The 21,133-nt window shown below is 38.0% G+C and overlaps 3 protein-coding genes across 4 annotated transcripts; all 3 read left to right on the top strand.

The window, feature by feature from the left end:
* Nucleotides 1-391: 391 nt before the first annotated feature.
* Nucleotides 392-6,052, top strand: mrps15 (mitochondrial ribosomal protein S15). 2 transcript variants are annotated; one of them, XM_042425256.1, is made up of 9 exons: nt 392-656; nt 3,961-4,029; nt 4,137-4,212; nt 4,330-4,378; nt 4,524-4,608; nt 4,725-4,783; nt 5,253-5,444; nt 5,711-5,813; nt 5,966-6,052. In XM_042425256.1, the coding sequence occupies exons 1-9, from the start codon at nt 521-523 to the stop codon at nt 5,968-5,970; spliced, it is 774 nt and encodes a 257-aa protein (XP_042281190.1). In that variant the 5' UTR covers nt 392-520; the 3' UTR covers nt 5,971-6,052. The 2 variants fall into 2 exon arrangements, with proteins under 2 accessions (XP_042281190.1, XP_042281189.1); XM_042425255.1 differs by having other exon boundaries at nt 393-656; nt 5,711-6,052.
* Nucleotides 6,053-6,845: 793 nt separating this feature from the next.
* LOC121906397 (cornifelin homolog) lies at nt 6,846-8,714 on the top strand. The gene is made up of 4 exons (XM_042425258.1): nt 6,846-7,060; nt 7,770-7,917; nt 8,047-8,183; nt 8,387-8,714. Exons 2-4 carry the CDS (start codon nt 7,806-7,808, stop codon nt 8,489-8,491), a joined length of 354 nt encoding a protein of 117 aa, XP_042281192.1. The 5' UTR covers nt 6,846-7,060; nt 7,770-7,805; the 3' UTR covers nt 8,492-8,714.
* Nucleotides 8,715-10,930: 2,216 nt separating this feature from the next.
* Nucleotides 10,931-18,507, top strand: oscp1b (organic solute carrier partner 1b). Its single transcript, XM_042422634.1, has 10 exons — nt 10,931-11,184; nt 13,196-13,350; nt 14,650-14,817; nt 15,750-15,830; nt 15,941-16,044; nt 16,602-16,730; nt 17,202-17,271; nt 17,398-17,537; nt 17,627-17,690; nt 18,033-18,507. Exons 1-10 carry the CDS (start codon nt 11,073-11,075, stop codon nt 18,150-18,152), a joined length of 1,143 nt encoding a protein of 380 aa, XP_042278568.1. The 5' UTR covers nt 10,931-11,072; the 3' UTR covers nt 18,153-18,507.
* The last annotated feature ends 2,626 nt before the right edge of the window (nt 18,508-21,133 follow it).

Raw genomic sequence — 21,133 nt, 5'->3', positions numbered from 1 at the left:
GGAAAAGTCTGTAGATATATTAGATAGTTGCAAATAATGTTTATATAAAGTAATGATTATGAAATTATGTTTTTGCCATTTTCACATACAATTAAAGCCTAAAGCTCTAAAGATAGCTTTAGATAGATAGTAATTTGAATATAATTTTACATAATTTTTGTGTTTTATATCCAGAAATCTGTGCTTTGATTGGGCGGCTTTAAGGCTAAACTGGATAATAATAAGGTATTTCTTCAATGTTTTTCAATTTTTTGTGCAGATTTATACACTTGTATAACGTTCTAGCAATATTTTGTTGTTGTTGTTGTTGTTGTATTTATTACAGATCCCGAAATTTGTCCTATCGACGTATTTGTTCTGGCATCGATAGCAAAGCCTGGGAAAATGTTCCTGTTTTCAATCAGCTAGTTTGGTCTAACCAAAATGGCGAGCCTCATGTAGGGGTCGAGTGTGATTACCTGTCACATTTTCATCACTTTCGCGGAGTTTATTATCGACTTAATTAGCTATCCTGTGAGCCATGTTCGCAAGCATAGCTCTGCGGGCGGCTCTCAAGTCGTCAGCTGGCGTTCTGCGGGAGAGTGGCGCTCTGTGCTCCGCTGTGACAGTGAAGACATGCAGCTCGGCTTTGCTATCAGGACCGAGAGTCAGCTGCGGTAAGTGTGGGAGAAAGGGACAAACTGGAAGATAAGCCGACGTGTGTAGCAAATATCTGACTAACGCATTTCAGTGTAAGTTACTGGCTGTTTGACTGTGCCAAGTCAACGGTCAGCACGTAGCTGGAGCATCGTAGTTAAGGCTAACTAGCTAGCTAACACCGACAGCAGTGCTGACCGCTGACAGGGAGTTGCAACAGTGGCGAAAAGGCGATTCAACCAACCTGTTCCACCAGCTGTGTGTAAGTTCAAACTTAGCCTAGTTATAACGTAAATTATTACTAAGTTGTGATTTATGCGATGCTAAAATAATAGTGGTTACATCACGGAGTTAAGTAACAACATAACTCTAAGTTACAACTAGTTACACATGCCCCTAGGGTAAAACAGCAGTTTTTTCTGCCGTACAGCATCTTTTTTCAGTAATTGCACGCCATTTTAATTGCATACCATTTTGCAACTCAGTAATCCAGTTGAAACCTAATTTATTGATGTGATGTTTCAGTATCGATCTATATCACTACGATGTGTTACTATGTCAAGTGGCTAATACTAGCCAAAAAGCTAATGCGCATGGTAACCATGACGATGGAACCAACACTTATCTTTGATCGTTGGTTGGCCACTTGCCTTAGTCATGACTTACGTCCAAACCTATACAGTCTATGGTCCAAACTAGTTAGGTTATGTCCCCAGTGATCGTGGTGCAACCAATTTCAGTGGCTGATTTAGTTACAAACTAATAGTTACTAAGCTTCTACAGTGTCGACTTTAGACCCTAACTTAGGAGAGATAACTGGTGCAACCCTGTGCAGATTACATTGGTATCACTTTTGTCATTAAAATTTTAAAAAGTAAACGCTTACGAATGTCTTAAAGCAGGGTGAAGCACCAGTATCTCTCAGGAAATGACATCACGATAATGATATAGAAAACCAATATCCGCTCATCATCTGATATGTGCTTAGTTGTGTTTTTATCTGGGTTGTGGGACTGCCGTGCTCTACAAGATAATACTTGTTTCGTTCTGTTTTGAATCACTCGTGCATCAGTTGTATCATCATCCTCTAAGATTATTTTCACAGCTTCTCTTCAAAAAGAGCTTGCAATGGAGACAGTGTCACTCTCATGTTAAGTGGCATGCCACAAATTCAAAGTATGTCAATATGATGAGAGGTAGAGCTGCAACTATTAGTCTATTAGTTGCTATTAAATGAATCACCATTTATTTTGATTATCCATAAATGATTTTTGAGGGGAAAAAGTCCTAATTCTCTGATTCCAGTCTCTCAAATGTGAATATTTCCTTATTTCTTTAGTCCTCTATAACAGTAAACTGAATATCTTTGGGTTGTGGGCTTTTGGTTGGGACAAAAGAAGACATTTGAGGATGTCAGCTTAGGCTCTGGGAAAGGATGATCGACATTTTTCACCATTTTCTGACATTTTATAGACCAAACAACTAGTTTGCATCTGTACTCTAGGGCCTGTACTACAAAGCACTTTCACATACCCAGGATATCTTTTCGTTATTTGGCTGCACTGAGCCTAACATTGGACGCCTGGATAACCAGTACTACGAAGCTGGTTATAAACTAGATCAGTCAACTCTGGGTTTTCCTATCCAGCTGTGTGTATGTTGATGTGAAAGAGGCGGGGTTGTTTATTACGAGTGACTTCATCAGAACCATGAATGAAGTGCGTCATATGATATGAGATGAAACAGTGATACCAAATACCTGCAGAAAACTTCTGTTAGTGAAGTGAAATGTAAACGAGTCTGTAATCATACAACAGAATAAGAAGATGTAGAAACACTAGAAATAATTTCCACACATTAAAAGTTGGCAAAGGCTTAAAATATATGGCTTAAGTAGGCATAGAGAGAGTATGTTTTGCTATTTAGTTGGATGATGGAGAAACCATTCTGAATATGAAAAAAATTAACTTAAAGTAATGCCAGAATGTTTCTGCTACTGAAGCAAAGAGAGGAAAAGTAGTTAATGACTGATGAGGTCTATTTGACTGAAATGTTGCATTTATTATCATGGGAGCCAATTAGGCTAACATTGTGTGGATTATTTTTCTAATAAAAGACAACATTTCATGTTTATTTCCAGTTATCATCACACAGTTGTCTCATATTATTCTGAGCTGCAGTGACGGAATCAAGTCACTGACACTGTCAGCTATCACTCCGGGGATAAAATAAACTTTGCACAATTAAAATGCAGCTAAAGTCATCATTATGTGTTAAGTGTTGTAAATGTTCACTCCGTTTGTTAGAAGCTCTGTTTTAAAATCAGAGTGGACCTATAAAAATGTATATCGCTCTTTTTTACTTGTCACTTTATTGTAACTCTGGACTTTTGTCCATGTCAGGATCCTGTAGGAGTGATGACCTTTTTTTTTCAGTTTTACAGTGCTCTGGAGCAGGTTAGCTGTTCAGCATAAGTTACCATGGTGATGTACCCCAGTAAGAAGTGAACAACTGTCGTAGGACTGAAAACCCAGAGTTAAACCTGAGGTTACCTCGCTAACCCCAAGTCCTGCTTCGTATTATAGGCCTCTGGTCTTGTAAATTGCAAAGTTATTAGCATTTTGTTCTTGGTTATTATACAGCCACAGAAAGCACTCGGTGGACTTAGTTACAAAATGCCCACTTCTCTACCTTTAGGCCACCACAGCCCCCCCCTAATACTTTATATAGGCTAGTTTATAACATCACTGAGGGACCATGCTTGGCCTTAGTTATAAGAGATATCTGGGTGTCTTAATATACAAACCACTTTTGTGACGCTCACAACATGCATTTTTGTTGAAACTATGTCACATGAAAAATTTCCATCTGTAATTCACAGACAGCTTTGGTGGGAAAACACTGTTTATTCACTGAGTCATTTCTTGTGTGTCTGGCTAATGTAAGTGTGTGTTGCAATTGGATCTCATTGCAATTTTTGTTGTTTCACCTGTTCTCCAGTCACCAACTTAATGCTTTTAAAGTAGTCTTTTTCTTTCTAATCTATTATTATATTTTATTATTTCTTCATTTTATTTAGATTTTACAATTTAATTTAATTTCTCTTTGTGCGCATTAGTCTCCCAATACACATTTACCATCCTGCGTGTTTGTCAATCACTTGTAAATCACTTTGAATTGCATGTGACTTGTATGAAAGGTGCTATGGGCCTATTTTGAGCTCAAATCAGCAATGGTTCCCTTGTCTAAGTTTCCATAATTTTTGTCCACTGCTCATTCACGCATATCCATCCATCCATTTATACATGTTTTTTCTCTTATTAGTTACAGGAAGCTTTGCTGTTCAACCGCTGGTGAGACATTATGCTCGGGCTGCAAAGAAAAAGAAGACAGGTGTGTTGTTAGGCTGCATTGTCATTTAAAAATCACATTTTGACACCAGGCTGTGACATTTCTTGAAATACACGCTTTCAACTTTTCAAACAATTTCTTTCCTCCAGGTCCTGAGAGCCAGCTCAGTGATCTTCCTCCAACAATGCTGAAGATGGATTATACAGCTGTACCTCTCGCTCAAACGTAAACACGCATATATACTGTAGCTTCGATGAAATGAGTAACAATGAATTTTACATGTATTTTATACATCTGTTACATTAATCACTCCTTTAACACTAGTATATCGTCTGTTAATAGGACTGATGATCTTGTCAAAAGGCTTCTTTCATTGGAGTTAGCGTGCCATGTAAGTTCTGTCTGTCTTGCTTTACACTGCTTTCTTTTTCACTTCTGATGGCAATTATTACTTTTCTTTTCTGTACTGAAATGTGATTGTTTCAATAGCAGAAGTCATAAACAGGCAGTTAAATACATTATGTGCATGTCCTCAGAGTGAAAAGCTACAGCTGAAAAAGGAACAGCTGATTGCAAAAGTTCAGAGGGATGAGAATGACCGCAGCTCTGTGGAAGTCAAGGGTGAGTTGCTGTTTTTCAGTCTTGCTGTGTTTTTCACTAAAATACAAAAACAGGATCTAGCCTATTTTACTCTACAGTATGTTCATACAATTCCCTTTTGATGTCTTTTCCCACAGTGGCTATTTTGACGACAAGAATCCGAAACTATCAGGAGCACTTGCAAAAACATCACAAGGTGAGAGAAGGAGTGGAATCAGCATAATTTTTTGCGCTTGTAAGCCAAATTAGGACAGATCACACGAAGGTCTCCTTGTATGACGTAACATGATAGGGCAGTTGACATCACTAGAACTTTCATGTATGAATACAGCTCTCCACATTTCCTCTGGTGTGAGGCATGCATGTGCTACAGGATATCCTGTGTACACCCCCGCATCAAACAAGGACATGCATAGCAATGTCATGGTAGGAAATTTCCATGTTACATCATACCTTTAACACTTTCGGTGAGATCGACATAGTAAGAGAGCTGAGGCTGTCTCCCAGTACATTAAAGCAGCACATTCTGATATAAACTGTTGCAAATGAAGTACTTCCTTATAGTGAAATGAGTGTGTAAACTGAGCCATATTTGGTGACCTACTTCCCATTTTCTTTGTATTTTATCTAACAACCGCATTCTTTAATGTTTTATTTGATTCTAGGACAAAGCTAATAAGAGACGGATGCTCATGGCAATCGACCGAAGGAAAAAGCTTTTGAAACACTTAAGGCTGGTTCGCTATGATGCCTTCGAGAAGGTGTGCGAACAGCTGGGCATCACGTACACCTTCCCTCCAGAGTACTACAGAAGGGCCACCCGGCGCTGGCTGGCCAAGAAGGCCTTTTGCATTAAGGTAGCATACAAACAGCCCCATTATTCAGTGGAAAGTTTTTTTATTCTTGTGCATGATGGTATATAATGTTTTTTCACTGGCAGTGTAAAACAAAGACATTTTTCGTACAACATTGAGATTATTTGGAGTTAAAAAAAACAGTATATATATGGTCTGACAGCATTACTCAGACCTGCTGCAAGTCGATGTGGCACTCATCTAACTAACACGTTGAAGGTGTTATTTTGTGCTTCCTCTGACACTTGGTCATGTATGTCTGTTCTCAGGTTTTCAAAGAGGTGCAGAAACAGAAAGCAGAGCAGAGGTTGAAGATGAAGCAGAGTGTTGTCACCACAGAGGCCGAAACAGCCAAGACAAAAGCTGTTGAGAGTCAGTAAAAGATAATAAACTGAAACACTTGATGCTAAATGCTTTCCCAGAGCAATGTCTTTATTTCTATTATTCGGATGTGGTAATGTGATGTAAATTGATCCCTTTTTCATGCATTACCATCATAAAATATTATTTCCCTTTGCTTTCAGGCTGATGTCAGAATGATAAGAAAATGTCAGAATTCAAAGGAAATAAAATGTCTCAGAAAGTTGTATTGTAATAAACTGAAAAATATATTTGTGCTGTCAAATAAATGTGTGACTTAAGAACTATATGCACAAAAGTGAAGTTAATTTCATTTAGCATAGGAGTAGATAATGAGCAATACTTGTGAATATGCTTATAAGGGCTCAATGAAGTGCACAAAAAACAATTTTCCTTAAATTTCCACCGTAGGCTGCAACTGAATAGATAATTTAACACTGAATGATGTGACAAGAAAGTGCTGCGCTGCTCTTTATGGGTTGAACCTGTACAATAAGTTACACTTCTGGCTTTGATGTAAAACTGGCTGAAAGGCTGTAAAACTGACATTGCATTTAGTCCAAATAACAGAAGGATCTTCCTGTAATTTCATGAAACACCAAATCACCACAACCATGAAATTAACCACATGCATAAACATCAAATGTGCTAGATTGGAAAACAGTGTATTACAGAGATATGACCATCACTACTTTTGTACTGCACCATACTTTTGTATGCTCCATCATTCTGTACATTTCCATAAATCAATTCATGTTATTTCACATCTATGTTTTAAATACTGACAAATGCAGCTCTATGTACATATGACAAGAACATCCAAATGAACCTTTTAATGTAGCCTATTTTAGTTTTCTGCTGGTTCAAACCTCAAGAAACAAACTGCACTTGTGACAAAGTATGAAAGTTGATTAAAACCTCAAGCTGCAACATGATGCATTTGAGGGTGTTATTTGAGGGCGTGGTGTAAGATTGTGACAAATGCATAAGTTCTCTGAACTGTGCTGATTAAATGTGAGAGGAAAAACCTTTTAAATAGAGGCCATGTGCTTCTGTGATCTGTAGCTGTTTGACACTATATCCACTATTGGCCTCAAAGCAAAGTAGCAGTGAATCACCACAGAGATCTTGTCATCCTCGGAAACAACAGTTTATTGGCAAACCAGCATTTCACAGCTCATACTCGTCAGAGCTTCCTGTGTGGTGTGCAGAGTTTGTCGGTTTGATCAGGAGGAGCGCAGACTGACACGACTCTTCTCGTAAGTGACATCTCTTTTTTTTCCTCTTGCACAAAATGAACTTAAGAATTAATTGTTAATAACTTTTATACACTGCGACAGTACTATGATCTAGCACTGTCTTAAGGCTACAGAAAAAAAATCTTGCAGGGGTAATTCCAAAGTGACATGACATTCTTAAAATACTTAGACATTTTCAAGTCTTTCAAGCAAGAGTATTTTTGAGCAACATTAATGGACGAACTGAGTTAACATACACTGTGTTGAGAAGGATTTTCTGAAAATATTTGTATATTTCTTATTTAATAACCATGAGAAACTATTATAAATTAACCAGCGAGTACATCTTGAAAGCTGTCAAAGCCCTCAAACCAGCGTCTTGTTCAGTGTTAAAGAACAAGTCCATGAAATGTTTCTTGCTATGATTACTTTGCATGAATGCTGATTGAGTTTAAGAGTATGAATAACGTATGGATTCTGTTCCTATCTTACATTGGAGAGCACTAAAATATCTTTCTTTATATTTCTGAATGATTCCATAAAAAGTTAAAATTTGACCTTAGCCACTGTGCAAATGAGTAGAATCGTATACAAGCAACCACCCAGCAAAATATGAAAACAGGCATATGGAAAGATCAATTTAAGTCATTTATCCTAGAGCTTTTTCACCTGCAAAAAACTGCTCTCTCGTTCTATCACCGCACTAACAGTTGAATGTGTTCCTAACTAGGCAGCTAAAGCTAAACAAGCAGAACCAGTGATCGAAATGTCAAACCCAGTGGTGACCCATCAACCAGGTGCAGGTGGCTATGGGACAAATGTCCAAACAGGGCAGTGGAGCACTGGCCTGTGCTCCTGCTGCAGCGACTTCTTAGTCTGTGAGTACAATTCAAGATGTTTATTCTGACTGTTTTTTTTTTTTTTTGTCCAATGAAGACACACTCAAGCACCACTGAACTTTTTTTCTCCTTCAAACAATCATAATGAAATACTCTTCTTTTGTGCAGGTGCTGTTGGTTGCCTCTGTCCAATGGCATTGAGCTGCTATACAGCAAATAAGTACGGAGAAAACTGCTGCTTGGGTTGTGTGCCAGGAGGCATAACAGCAATGAGGACTCACATGAGACTGACCTATGGTATTCAGGTATGTTATATTTCTCTCACATCTCGGGAGGTCAGATAGAGGAAGTCTGACTTGTTTTCAGTATCTTTTGAAATACAGAGATTTCATAAACACAGGGAAGCTTGGGTTTTCCTTGTAATTGAGAAGCCTGAGCTGTAGCACATTTCTTCAGAGAAGGTTAGCATGTTCTGTGTTGTGATTTTGTCGCAATAATTTCACCACAGGGGACAGTATGCAACGACGCCTTGATGACATTTTTCTGCGGACTTTGTGAGGTGTGCAGAATGGCACGAGAAATCCGCATCAGGAATGGAGAAGTTTCATCATAACAGCCCTAAAGGATTCTGACCCACTATGTGTCTTTTTCATATAGTGATTACCCCTTCCATTCTTCCTTTTTTCTTGATCAAATAATTTGTTTATTGCTTTTAGGAAACTTAGCTAACAACAAAGACAGAGAAACTTATGCAATTCAGAATGTATTAAATGTAATCTTTTCTGTAGCCTTGTATTGTATGTATACCTGTGTGAATAAAATTAATTTTAAATGAATTGATTTGTTCACTCAAAATCACTCACAAAAACATCTATTTCATTTAAGCATGGACCATTTCGTACAATATTATCAATAAAAAATACGTTTTTTTTTTCATTTACTTTTTAATGTTGGTTTTATAACAATTTAGTAATGAACAACATGGAGCTCTGACAGAAAATGTAGATTATTTTTGCAGCTATATTGCAGTGCTAACCTCTAAACCAGTGGCTCTCAACCTTCTTGACTTGTCGCCTCTAAAAAATAATGTGTACTTGAGACCCTTTATCACAGGTTATGGTCTTAGTGTGGACATAAATTGTGAGCAGTTCAATCAATGACTGATTTTCCTTCTTGGATTGCTTAGTGTTAAGTATTAGAGGCTTGAAGAGACGAACGTATTGAGTATTTCACAAGAACACAAGCAAAATCATTAAAATACACATTATTTTGTGTAATAAAAGTATCTGATGACCCCTAGGTTGGGAGCCACTGCTCTAAACTAATAATTTTGCAAGTGTCTTTTGTGACATGATGAAATGCAATGAACAAATTAATTGAGTTTGTATTTTTACTTTTTATCTGTTGTAATATTCAAGTCATTTATTATTCAATTGCATTTGCACTTTGGTGGGTGCACAAAGTCAGTTTTATATGATTCACACTGTGGTCATATTGAAAGTTTCACATCCATCTGACCCCTTCCCTTCCTGGAGACTCTCATAGCCCCGCCCCTGTGAAAATGAGGTGTTGTGCTTTTACTCGTGCTCGTACCACTGAGGTTCTATGGAGAGTAATAAGGCTCAAAATGAACTCTAGCAGCAATTTTTATCTGTTATATAATACTTTAGAAGTGAAAGGCAAGTTTCATGCCTGTCTATTTATATGTTGAAATGAGGTAACAATCCTGAGGTTTTCCTTTTTTTTGCAATGTTTTGATAGTGGTTCAAATATCATCCAACTATACAGCCAAATATTTTTTATTTTATCATTAAATTATTCTCTAAAATGTTCATGGGTGGTTTGTGAGAGGATGTTTTCCTTTTGAATATTGTGGACCACTATGAATACTGACTTGTTCTTTATGGTTTGGAGCAATTATGCTTATTCACATAACTGTGATTTTATAGATTAAATATGTGATCATTTCCAAGAGGCACAATGCCTCATTGCACTGGTCATATTTCTTTCTTTTTTCTTTTTTTTTTCACTTTACTGTAGTATGTTGTAGTTTTAGAAATGCAATTGCATGATTTGGCCACAAGAGAGCTCTTTTGTCCACTTGAGTTCAGTTGTTTATGTGAAACTATATCTGATGGATCTCTATTCTGACAAGTACACTTTCACTCCACTTTACTGAGAAGGCCGGGGAAGAAACTGTAGATTGAAAATCTCCCCAGAAGTTTTTAGGTTTCATTTTTGTCTTCAAACCACTTTCAACAACATCCAACAACAACGAGGACTGTCAGATACTGACCCCCTGTGTTCAATGAGAAAGGAGGTTCACACCTCTATCAAATTGACAATGTGAACAGGTGACCTGTTTCCCCACAACAGGATCAAATCAACTTAAGACTTTGTTTAAACTTTAAATATTTGCATCTATGAAAAAAACGTTTACCCAACAAAATGTAATTGTTTACCTGGAAATCCAAGTTTTTCTCCTTTGTAAGTACTCAGGATTTAATTTACATTTAGAGGATGCACAAATATAGCCTCCGAAATTAAAGCCAGATTCACGCTGGAAGAAAATTAAAACATCTTCTTGCAAAGCACCCAAGAAAAATTTTAGAAAACGATTTAATTATGAAAAAAACAATAGTTTGTTGGCCCAACAAACACATCAAAACACTGCCACAAACACAGGTTTTATCCTCATTGTTAACGTATAACTAGTCATGCATGAAATTGACTTTCACTTCTCAAATATAACATTTAACAGATTAAAAATAGGTTTTGTTTTGTTTCGTTTTGATTCTTTTCCTGTGCCTTTATGGTTTATGGTCTCTCTGTCCTTTGTGGTTTTGTTCTACTGTTTGTTTGTGTGATGGTTTTCCTGTATTCGTGTATTCTTCATGTTTGTGGTGTATTTCAATATTTGGCCAGTAAAGTTGGGGGGGAAGCATAGAGCTCGGGGGCGAGCTTTTTTCTCAACGCGCGCTCCCTCCGCCGTTTCACGGGGCGGGGCTATACGACACAAGACCCACTGACGCACGGGGCTCTGATTGGCTGTTCACTTCGTGGCCTGGCAACCAGAAGAGGCTTTGGCAACTAGACAGACCCCTTTCATCAAGCATTCGAGCTAGTTTAAAGGCTAGCCACAATCGCTAGCTGCCTATATTTTCCAGAGAGATTTAAACCATCCAGATACCACCATGTCTTCAAAGACTCTGCCTCTGCTTTTCATCAATCTCGGTGGAGAAATGCTGTACATCCTGGACCAGCGGCTTCGAGCTCAGAATATCCCTCCTGTCAAATCTGAGAAAGGTAACAGCTAAAGCTAACAACACAAATGTCACCCTGCAGTGAAACGTAGTTAAACGTTACACTGTAGTAAAAACACATCCAGTTCAGTCGGTTACTGGTTGTTGGACTGATAGTTTCGTTAATTCAGAGAAGCTAATATAAAGAAAAATCAGCTGGTTCACTTTTGTTATTCCACATATTTTGCTAAAATAATAATTCACGTAGATTAGTTAATAATTGTCTACAAAATACCATAATATGTGGCCTGACTTCCACAAATTTAGACTGGATGCTACAAATCCACATAGTCTATATCCGATAATGTATGTATCATTTTAGCATAAGAAATGATATTATGTAAGGTTTTGAGATGCCATTAAAGGATAGGTTCACAGTTTTTCAAGTATGTCTTAAAACAACAGTCAGGTTCCCATATGAACACTGAGAGAGGTTTCCTCTCTGTAATCATTCCTCCTGTTCACGGTGACTGTTCAAAGATCCTCTTCAAAAGCAGTTTCAATGTAAGTGATGGAAAATCCACAGTGTGTCCACACAGTCATTTTGTGCAAAAATGCATTCAAAAGTTTATCTGGAGCTTATATGAGGATTCAGAAGTCTGAGTTAGTCATATCAAATGGATATCTGCCACATTTACAGTCTTTTTAGCATTAAATTCCCTCCTTGTGTTTCCTCGGACAATGTTTCCCTGTTGAGCTGCGGTGAAGTATAATAACAAAAAGAGGAACTTTGTCACTACTTTATTTGGACAACTGAAGCCTCATATCAGTTTCAAATAAACTTTTAAATACATTTTTGCCCAGAAGGAGGCTTGTGGATTTTGGCCCCCATCACTTACATTGTAAGTGCATTATGACAGGATCATGGCCAGTATGAACAGGAGGAATGATTATGGCAAGAAAAACATGTTTCAGTGTTTAGTTGAGCACCTGACTATTGTTTTAAGACAGACTTGAAAAAATGTGAATGCATCCTTTAACACAAGCTGGTTGTTAGAACATCATTTCATTTGTCTGTCTCATTTTAATTCATAAAGTCTCCATTATCGCTGGCTGGACAGAGGATGACAGAAAGAGAGGTATTATTGCAGAAGCTACAGTATAATCAATGGTGCATAGTAGCTCTTTGCTCTGCTTTATCTAGACCAAACCAATGCGCTGGATAAACTAGAGGACTTGATAAACAAACAACAGAGTCCAGATAAGATCTCATATGCACAGATCAGCTCTCAAATGCTGTACTGAGGTTGGCTCTGCACACAGGTGCATCATGCACTGTAAGTGGCCGGGTCTCTCGAGTGCTTAGCTCCTGGCCACAGACTTCATTAGTTATAAAAGCCTAATTTGTACAGTCGCTTAAACAATGTAGGGAGACATTTTTTAAAACGTGATCACTGAATATAACCAAATTTGAGCCTCAAATAAAAGAGCATTCCCACGTGCCAAGCAGGCCTGTAGCCAGAACATAGAATTTGCTCTTACCTTATGGAGCAAGAACCTCATCTGGGGTGACCACAGTGTCTCTCTGTTTCTGCTCTGAGAACTTGCATTTCTCACGGCTCCTTTTGTTGCCTGAACTTTGGCTCGCTTATGGGTAAGCGTCACTAAAGCTCCTGCAACTCAAAATGTTAAGATACAGTAGTTGATTTGTATTGCCTCTGCGCCATGAAATGATTGTAAAATGTTTGGGAAAAGGTGATGTCAGCCCAAAGGTTTGACTGTCTGTGATCATTTCTGTCAATTTCTGTTGAAATTGACAGAAATCAAGATGAGAGAAAATGAAAAAAATTCTGATAGGGGCTCATATCCCCAAATTTTTCTACCTGGCTACGGGTCTGCTACCAAGTAGGATACATGGCTGATGGTTCTCCATGCTGCTGCTTTGTTAGGGCCTTTGGGATAGGCTTCAGGTTTTGCCCAGCAGATAGAAAGCTCATCTGCTTGCTATTCAGCTGACAGTAAGTACGCATGCATATCCTCATTTAACTTCTCTGTTGTACTGTTTGCCTGACTAGTTATGAATGACATCATCACCACCATGTTCAACAAAAAGTTCCTGGAGGAGCTTTTCAAGCTACAGGAGCTTTACTCCAAGAAGGCCCTGCGGACTGTGTTCGACAGGCTGGCCCATGCCTCCATAATGAGACTCAATCAAGCTAGCATGGACAAGGTAGAGTGATCATGCATGCAGATGTAGTTGACAGCTATATGCTGTTCTGTAACATGTACATGATGAGATGTCATTTGCTGTTTTGTTCTTTTTATGCCTCAGCGCCATTGACCGCCGTGGCCAGAGGCATTATGTTTTCGAGTTGTCCGTCCATCCGTCCCATTCTCGTGAATGCAATATCTCAGGAAAGCCTGGAGGGAATTTCATTACATCTCCCAAAACACATTTTTGGCCATAACTCAAGAATTCATATGCTAATTATGATAAAGTTTAACCCAAATGTCTAATAGGATAAAATGATGAAGTGGTGACATTTTATATCAAAAGGTCAAAGGTCATTTTCCATGTGACATCATAATGTTCTGCAATAACACTTTTCTGGCCGTTATTCAACGCCATAACTCAGGCATAGAAGGGGAGATTGTGACCATATTTTACATTTGGTCGGATACTGAATTGGCGACACTAATCTTAGGTGCCCACCTTGAAACTGTGGTGATGTTTTAGCATTTGTAGCTTCTTTGCATATTGTTATCCCAAGGTACTTGTATGAGTCCACCCTCTTCACTTCCTCTTCCTGGATGACAGCCAGGACAGGGGGCCTCCTGTTCCTCTGCTAGTCCACCACAAGCTCATTGGTTTTGCTGATATAGAGCTTCAGGTGATTATCATTGCACCATGTGACAAAGCTCTCTATCAGTACTCTGTACTGTAAAAATAGTCTCTAAGTGATGACGGTGTGTTTCTCACTGGAAATTATTCACTGGAATCAAACATGTCAATATAGTGATAACTTCCACTTCGCCAAAAAATACACTTAATACCTTTTTATTAGTTTCCCTGAAAGTCTTCACTACAAATATAATATGATGGATGTAAACTGCAACTTGACAGAGGCATACAACCATGAGGCAATATTTCTAGTTTTGAATTTTCACTTCTATACCCATACTTTATCCACGTATTTATCACATTTTTCATCAACAGCAGAGTTATGTCAGTTTGTCTTAGAGCATTTTCTGGACATACACTAGATTAGTATTTTAAGGTCAAGCATGCTTTGGATCTACATTAGATAAATCTACACATCAATCAATACTTAATATTCATATAACAAGTGTGTAACAAGCATATCATGTTATTTTGTTGCATTCAAGCATTCACTACAACAGTAATATCTAGTTTAATGTTTTTTTTTATGTGGCTCTCTCTGCTGTTTTTATTATACAACAAAAGCATGAATTTATTTTGATGGATGAGGCGATGAAGTCATGCATGCATGTGTGTCCCTTTTCACAGCTCTACGACTTGATGACCATGGCTTTCAAGTACCAGGTGCTTCTCTGCCCTCGGCCCAAGGATATCCTCCTGGTCTCCTTCAACCACATGGACGCAATCAAGGACTTTGTGAAAAACTCTCCCTGCATTCTGAGCCAGATTGATGACACGTACCGAAAGCTCATAGAGGTGAGTTAACTGCATTCACATTTGTTATGAATAGTAGTGAAAAGCAACATTACATGTGGCTTGTTGTTGTTTCCTGCAGCTTGTTGCAACATCATGCAACATAGCATCTTTTTTTTGAGTTTTTTTGGCTGAATGTGAACTAGGTCAACTGCAAAAAGATGCAGAATGCAAAAAGGATCTCAAACGTATCTAACTATATTAAGAAGAGAGGGAAACAACTTAAGATGTAAAAATAGTGATGTTTTTATTAGAGTTTACTCATGTATAGTCAGCTGTGGAGTATGATCTGGCTTCACGTTCACTTCGCTGGTGATACATTGTGAATCATTGCTTTTCCTCAGGCAAGATTGAAGAATGAAGTGCAACTTGAATAGCCAATAATAGGACACGCATGTCAATGTTGAGTGTCACAATCATATGACCGAAAATAGTATAGGGGTCAATATGTCAGACCGGTGAAAATAAGCAAAAGAAAACCATCCAGCCTAACTACATACTGACTACAAAGCCAACAGAGTTCAGTAGAAACATTTTATTTGACAGTTACTTATTTAAAACACAAGGAGAAACTGTGAAGTCAAGTGTTCATGTGAATATACAGCACAGCCGATTTCACTCAAGTGATCAATGATGCATGTCATACAGTATGTGGTTATACGTGGGAACATTCAAAACCAATTAGATTATTACATATATTGAGCTATGACTGCATAGGTTGGGTTAAGTGTCAAAAGCAGTTATTTTATCATTTGCTTGTTATTATATGATTATACTGGGCTAAAAGGGATAATGCTGTAAAGTAAATAAAATGTATACATCAATAAATAATAATAATAATCTGTTTTTATATTAAAATTCAGTTTCAGTGTTTATTATTTACCCATTTATTATTCAATGCTGGTTTAATCTAATTTGTAATGTATATTTTTTAGATGTACACACCTTTATCTAATGGTGAATTCCAGCTGATTAGACAAACTCTTCTTATCTTCTTCCAAGACATGCATATAAGGGTAAGTCCATTCATTTGGAGAACTTTATGCACTCTTACAGATTTGGATTGATGGAAAGTATTTGAAAAACCTTAATTAGAGAATATTCCCCTTTTTTTCTTCTATGCCAGGTGTCTATTTTCCTCAAGGACAAAGTGCAGAACTCCAACGGCCGCTTTGTACTTCCCACCAGTGGTCCAGTGCCCCATGGAACACAAATCCCTGGCTTGATAAGGTACCACAGCATACAGCTGTTATCCTTCAGACCCAAATAATCTTCACACTGAAGAATGATGGACTTAACTGAGACTAAGATTAAACAAATGGTTTGGATAGTAAAATGTACCTTTGGTCCCTCTAATGATCTTTAATGTTTGCTTTTTTCCCTTTCATATACTGTAGTCTATTTGCTGATCTTAAACCGAAACCGTAATCTCAAGTTAAGTCAGCCTGCCTGCAGCTAATTGCATTATAGAGGTTTTGTAGAACAAGCATTTGGATTCTAAGTTTAGATGAGTTGTACTTATAGCTTGGATTAAATTACTTAAAGGCTCTTTGTGCACAGTGCAACATTTACTACAACAAGGGAACAAGAGCTCACATGCAAAACATCTGAGCTTCAACGGTGTTTAAATATTAAATGAAACCCACAGAACCTACAGAACAGCCCTACAACAAAGAACTTCTTTTATCATGAGCAACAGAAATTCAAAAGAAATTACTGTGTATAAATAAGGTATTCAGAGCTTACATGTCCATAATATTGTGTGTTTTTGTATCTGATAATTCCAGGATGTTTAGCTGTACCGGTGAGGAGGTGAGCAGGCTGCAGTTCAATAATGGAGGAAACTATACTGCTGCTCTACGGGAAGGATCTTTTGAGAGTTTTGGAGACAGGGTCACCAAACTAGGCACAAACATGTAAGACTTTCAAAATATGTACATGACCATGACTCAGTGATATTTATGCTATGACATCAAGTTAAAAGATTCTCTGTCAAGATGCCCCGTGGTTTAGGGGTTAAAATGCTGACCATGAACTACAGTGTCCCCAGTTTGGGTCCATTACTGTATCTCCGTCTCCCTCGTTTCCTGCCATCTCTCTACTATGGGTGTAATAAAGGCATAAACTATCCAAAATATAATGAAATTCTATCCCACTCACAGACGCGCTTCGCAGCTCATCCATTCCTAGACATTTGAACCTCTGTGGTGATATGTCAAATAATTTCATGTGATAGTTTACATTGTAACCCAACATCTACTGACACATTGCAGAAAAACAGTATAAATAAAGTATTTCTGCTACTTGTGCAGGTCATCTTTGGGACTGTGTTGCACAGACATACTGTAAGCGTTCATTCTCTTTGTCTTTTTTATCTTGACTTTCAGGTACAGTGTGAGCCGCCCAGTGGAAACCCATATGTCAGGAACCTCTAAAAACTCTGCTCAACACACTAAGGTGAAACAGGTTTGCTGTTAGCACTGTAAACATTAATGACTTTTTTATTTTTTACTACACAATATTTCTTGAACTTCATGCATACAAATAAAAGTAACTCCAGTAAACAAGGTGTTGTCTCAACAGGTCAATGCTGCTCCCAACCCTCTAGCCAAAGAGGAGTTGAATCTGTTGGCCAGGTTAATGGGAGGGTTAGAAGTTCAGAAATCAGGAAACGCAGACAGTGGCTTCCGGATCAACCTCTTTGCTACTGATGAGGAGGAAGAGTGAGTACCTTTTACCTTGTGTGAAGAAAATAAAATTTCTTACTTATTTTTATTAAAAACTAACATTCTCCTCTTCTTCTTTCTCTCAGAGAGGCATTAATATCAAGACCAGATGAGCTTTCATATGGAGTCATAAAGATCCAAGCAACAAAGGTAAAGCTTATTTATCTGTCCACACAAACTCTCTCTTTGAGTGATACCCAGTTAATAAGAAAGAGCTGGAGGCCATCATTTGTGTAATGAAAATCTAAATATTGCTTGCTTGCTATTGCTTTAATGACAAAAAATAACTGATCGTACGTCTGTCATCCAACCTCTCACTACCAGTAGCCCGTCTTTTACGCTTGATTAGCGACCCCAATGATTTGACCCAAATGTTGTTTATCTCATTATACCGTCAATTATCATAGATGCGAGGCTTTGCCATTCTAACAGGATTTGCTGTAATGAGGTATAAGTCTGATCACTCTGGCACTGGATAACACTGTCTTTCAGGACCAACAAGCTAATGCTGAGCTAGCCAAAATCATGGGGGAGTTCACAGAGTCTGGAGATCAATCTCCCAGCGCCAGCAGCAAAGGAGACGACCTACTGGCCATGATGGACGGCCTGTGACATGGTCACCCTGACAGAAATGCCCAGGGGGTGGGACACAATGCATCGTCAACAGTCCGTTCTACTGTAGACTAGTCTGCTGCCTGCACCTGCAAATAAACTGCGGTAACCTCACATGCAGCCAGAAAGCCTTGTCTTTGGGTGCTTTTTAAATGCAGATGGATGCAGGTGTTTTTCAGTTGATGAAATGCCTGAAAATTTGCATAGTTAACAACAAAGGATGTGTGGGGAGCCAAGCTTTGAGATGTAATACACTGTAATAGTTTGCTGTAAACTGAGAAGAGGTAAGGTGCAATGAGATATACAGTAGGCTTATATCAGTGTGTTGAATAATTTGTATGTGATAATGGCAAAACATCTGTATAATGTCAAGATGTTGCAATTTTACACATTTGACTCAGTCTGTGCTGCTGTTTCACAGGTCATTTGTCTTAGATTTTAATAATACATCACAGTTTTAGATGATTTTCAGGTTTATAGTCCACAGTTCCATGTTTGTTTATTAAACATTGTGAGGAGGGAGTTTGTTAACTTTGTCTGTATTCTAATGAACAAATGATTAAATGATACTGTGGGGGAATCAGCGGAAACCCAAGTGCTCTTTCTAATGTGATTCGGATTCCTTCAAATCTTTATTTTCATAAGAAATGTGTTCATCTTGCATCACACTGTACTACCTTAATACTGTATGAGTAATGACTTGTAACACAAAGAGGATGTTATGGACATTTTCCACTACTCTGTTATGTCTCTGAATGTTGAGCTATGGCCCAGAAATGTGCTCATTGACGAGTACCTGATTATTTTAGAGAGTAATGCAATATGAGTAATTGTTATATGTAAATATGTTTATGAAATACTTTATTTATTCAAATGTATAATTTTCTGTGTATAGGGAAGTGCATATTGCTGCAGTTGTAAAATTGTTGAATGTGCAATGTTGAATTTTTAATAGTTGAATAAAATAAAAAAAATAAAAACTTATGTTTTTATAAATATTATTGTGGGAACTGTATTGTCTGAGTAGTGATGCAATGTAGTGTAAATAATGGCATGCACTGTGTAACAGCTTGTTGTAGTTGAAAAGATGTGACAGTAGGGGGAGCTGTCAGACCTTTGCTAAACACTGTATTGTACTATATGAGGTCTGTCCAAACTGACTTACCCAAACATTGCTACAGTGCTGTTTGTTATTCACTTCAGGCTTAATGTCTTCTCTTTTTCACCGTCCTGGGGAGTGTTGGGTTTATTATTTCTTGAAATATTTGCATATTCAACCACCAAACTAGAAACATTAAAAGTGATATGCTTCAATTTAATCCATAATTCGAGTCCCCTCCCCCAGAATAGACCCACGATGAGAACTGCTATAGCAACAGTTATCTGTACCCAAGATATTTGTGTGCAGTCTGCCTGCAGACGAGTCAAAGTGAGACTGTGATAGTCTGCACTCCCCCAGTCAACCACACTCACACACACACATGAATATGGTGCATACCATGCAGGCAAAACATGCTGAGACATTTCTCTGAATTGATCCGGGGGAGGAGGATTCTGGTGAGGTCTTCCCAATAATCTTGGCAAAGGAGAGACAAGAAACACTACATGCCCTGAGGATACAACCTACCTGAAAAACAAACAGAAACCAGAGCTTACCTCAGTCACCCTACAAGACTGCAGCGAGCTCACTAAAAGACAATTTCACCATAAAGGTTTGCAAATTGCTCATATATTTCATTGCCAGGATAATCCTTCACAAAAAACATAAAGGTCTCTAACATAACAAATAACTATATTTATAGAGTAGTGCTCTTTCCCTTATGAAGTTAAAAGTGCTATAAAGGGAAGTCTTGCACTGCTGCTTCTATCAGGACTAGAGGCAATATTACAAAATATGAACATACATAGGGCTGGGCATTGTGGACATAATCAAATATCACAACATTTAGACCAAATACCTCAATATCGATATTGCGACAGCATTGTAGGGATGACTATTGGTGCTTTCACAAATATTCACACAATGAGATTTTTGATAAATAATCATCAGCAATGTAGATATAATGATTAAGTGGGTAAAGGCAAATAATATAACAACTAAAGCAGTCTGGTAAGTTCAGGAAATTACACAATTTTACTGTCATTCAGCCTTTAAAACTAGGAAAAGCAACACTTGTGCCATATCAGAATATTATGATATCCAAAATCTAAGATGATATCTAGTCTCACATCACAATATTGATATAATATTGATATATTGCACCACCCTGAATGTACAAACAATAAGGTCTTTAAAGTCCAGTCAAACTAAGTTTCCATAAACAGGCCGAAAGAGCCTCTAAAACATGTTTCGCTCACAGACCCCGCGTCTTGAGTCATGATTCAGTTTCCTCTTTAAAAACTGTGGGCAGGACACAGGCTGACGAGTGTTTAATGTGGCTTTGAGCATATGCGCTGCTGAGTCAAAGCAGGAAGACTAGTGCAACTTAAATAAGCCTCTGCCATTTAGATTGCCCTCTCTACGTCTGTCACACCTGCCCACTAGTTTGAAACTGGTAGCTGTGGGTGGAATTTAAGATTAATAAGGAAGTCTAAATTGGGAACTTAGGTGGGCTTTTAAATGTCAATGTCATTCAAAACTGAACTGCTGAGTAACTGAGGAAGAAATTGACTTTTCAATGAGCTGAATTGAGGGTAGTGTGTTAGTAATGAAACCTTGGTTACTCAACACAGGCAGAACTGGACCAGAAACTTGATGGGAGGTTTCTCAAATTTTGAAAATATTATGATAATATCAGATGCAGTGCTGACTGACTGACAGTTTTGCTGAGGCATACCTGGATGAACTGTAATATGTGCCTCAAGAACAATTGACACAGTTATGTGAAGAAATTTAACTAAACGTCAAGGATCTCTATGTGCACAGTAACTTTCTGGTGCATTACTATATAAACAGGTTTTGTGGTTTTCCTGGGGAGAAA

Source organism: Thunnus maccoyii, chromosome 10, assembly GCF_910596095.1.
Source record: "Thunnus maccoyii chromosome 10, fThuMac1.1, whole genome shotgun sequence".
Classification (NCBI taxonomy): Eukaryota; Metazoa; Chordata; class Actinopteri; order Scombriformes; family Scombridae; genus Thunnus; species Thunnus maccoyii.
The sequence above is the reverse complement of the archived record's forward strand: the minus strand, read 5'-3'. Positions and strand labels throughout refer to the sequence as shown.

Excerpts from the sequence above, each read along its gene's own strand:
- LOC121906397 (XM_042425258.1), top strand. The coding sequence starts at position 7,806 with ATGTCAAACCCAGTGGTGACCCATCAACCAGGTGCAGGTGGCTATGGG. Across the intron at positions 7,918-8,046 it reads CTGCAGCGACTTCTTAGTCT|GTGCTGTTGGTTGCCTCTGT; the intron begins GTGAGTACAATT and ends TCTTTTGTGCAG. Across the intron at positions 8,184-8,386 it reads GACTGACCTATGGTATTCAG|GGGACAGTATGCAACGACGC; the intron begins GTATGTTATATT and ends ATTTCACCACAG.
- oscp1b (XM_042422634.1), top strand. The coding sequence starts at position 11,073 with ATGTCTTCAAAGACTCTGCCTCTGCTTTTCATCAATCTCGGTGGAGAA. Across the intron at positions 15,831-15,940 it reads TCCAAGACATGCATATAAGG|GTGTCTATTTTCCTCAAGGA; the intron begins GTAAGTCCATTC and ends CTTCTATGCCAG. Across the intron at positions 17,691-18,032 it reads TAAAGATCCAAGCAACAAAG|GACCAACAAGCTAATGCTGA; the intron begins GTAAAGCTTATT and ends ACTGTCTTTCAG.
- mrps15 (XM_042425255.1), top strand. The coding sequence starts at position 521 with ATGTTCGCAAGCATAGCTCTGCGGGCGGCTCTCAAGTCGTCAGCTGGC. Across the intron at positions 657-3,960 it reads AGGACCGAGAGTCAGCTGCG|TTACAGGAAGCTTTGCTGTT; the intron begins GTAAGTGTGGGA and ends TTCTCTTATTAG. Across the intron at positions 4,609-4,724 it reads CAGCTCTGTGGAAGTCAAGG|TGGCTATTTTGACGACAAGA; the intron begins GTGAGTTGCTGT and ends CTTTTCCCACAG.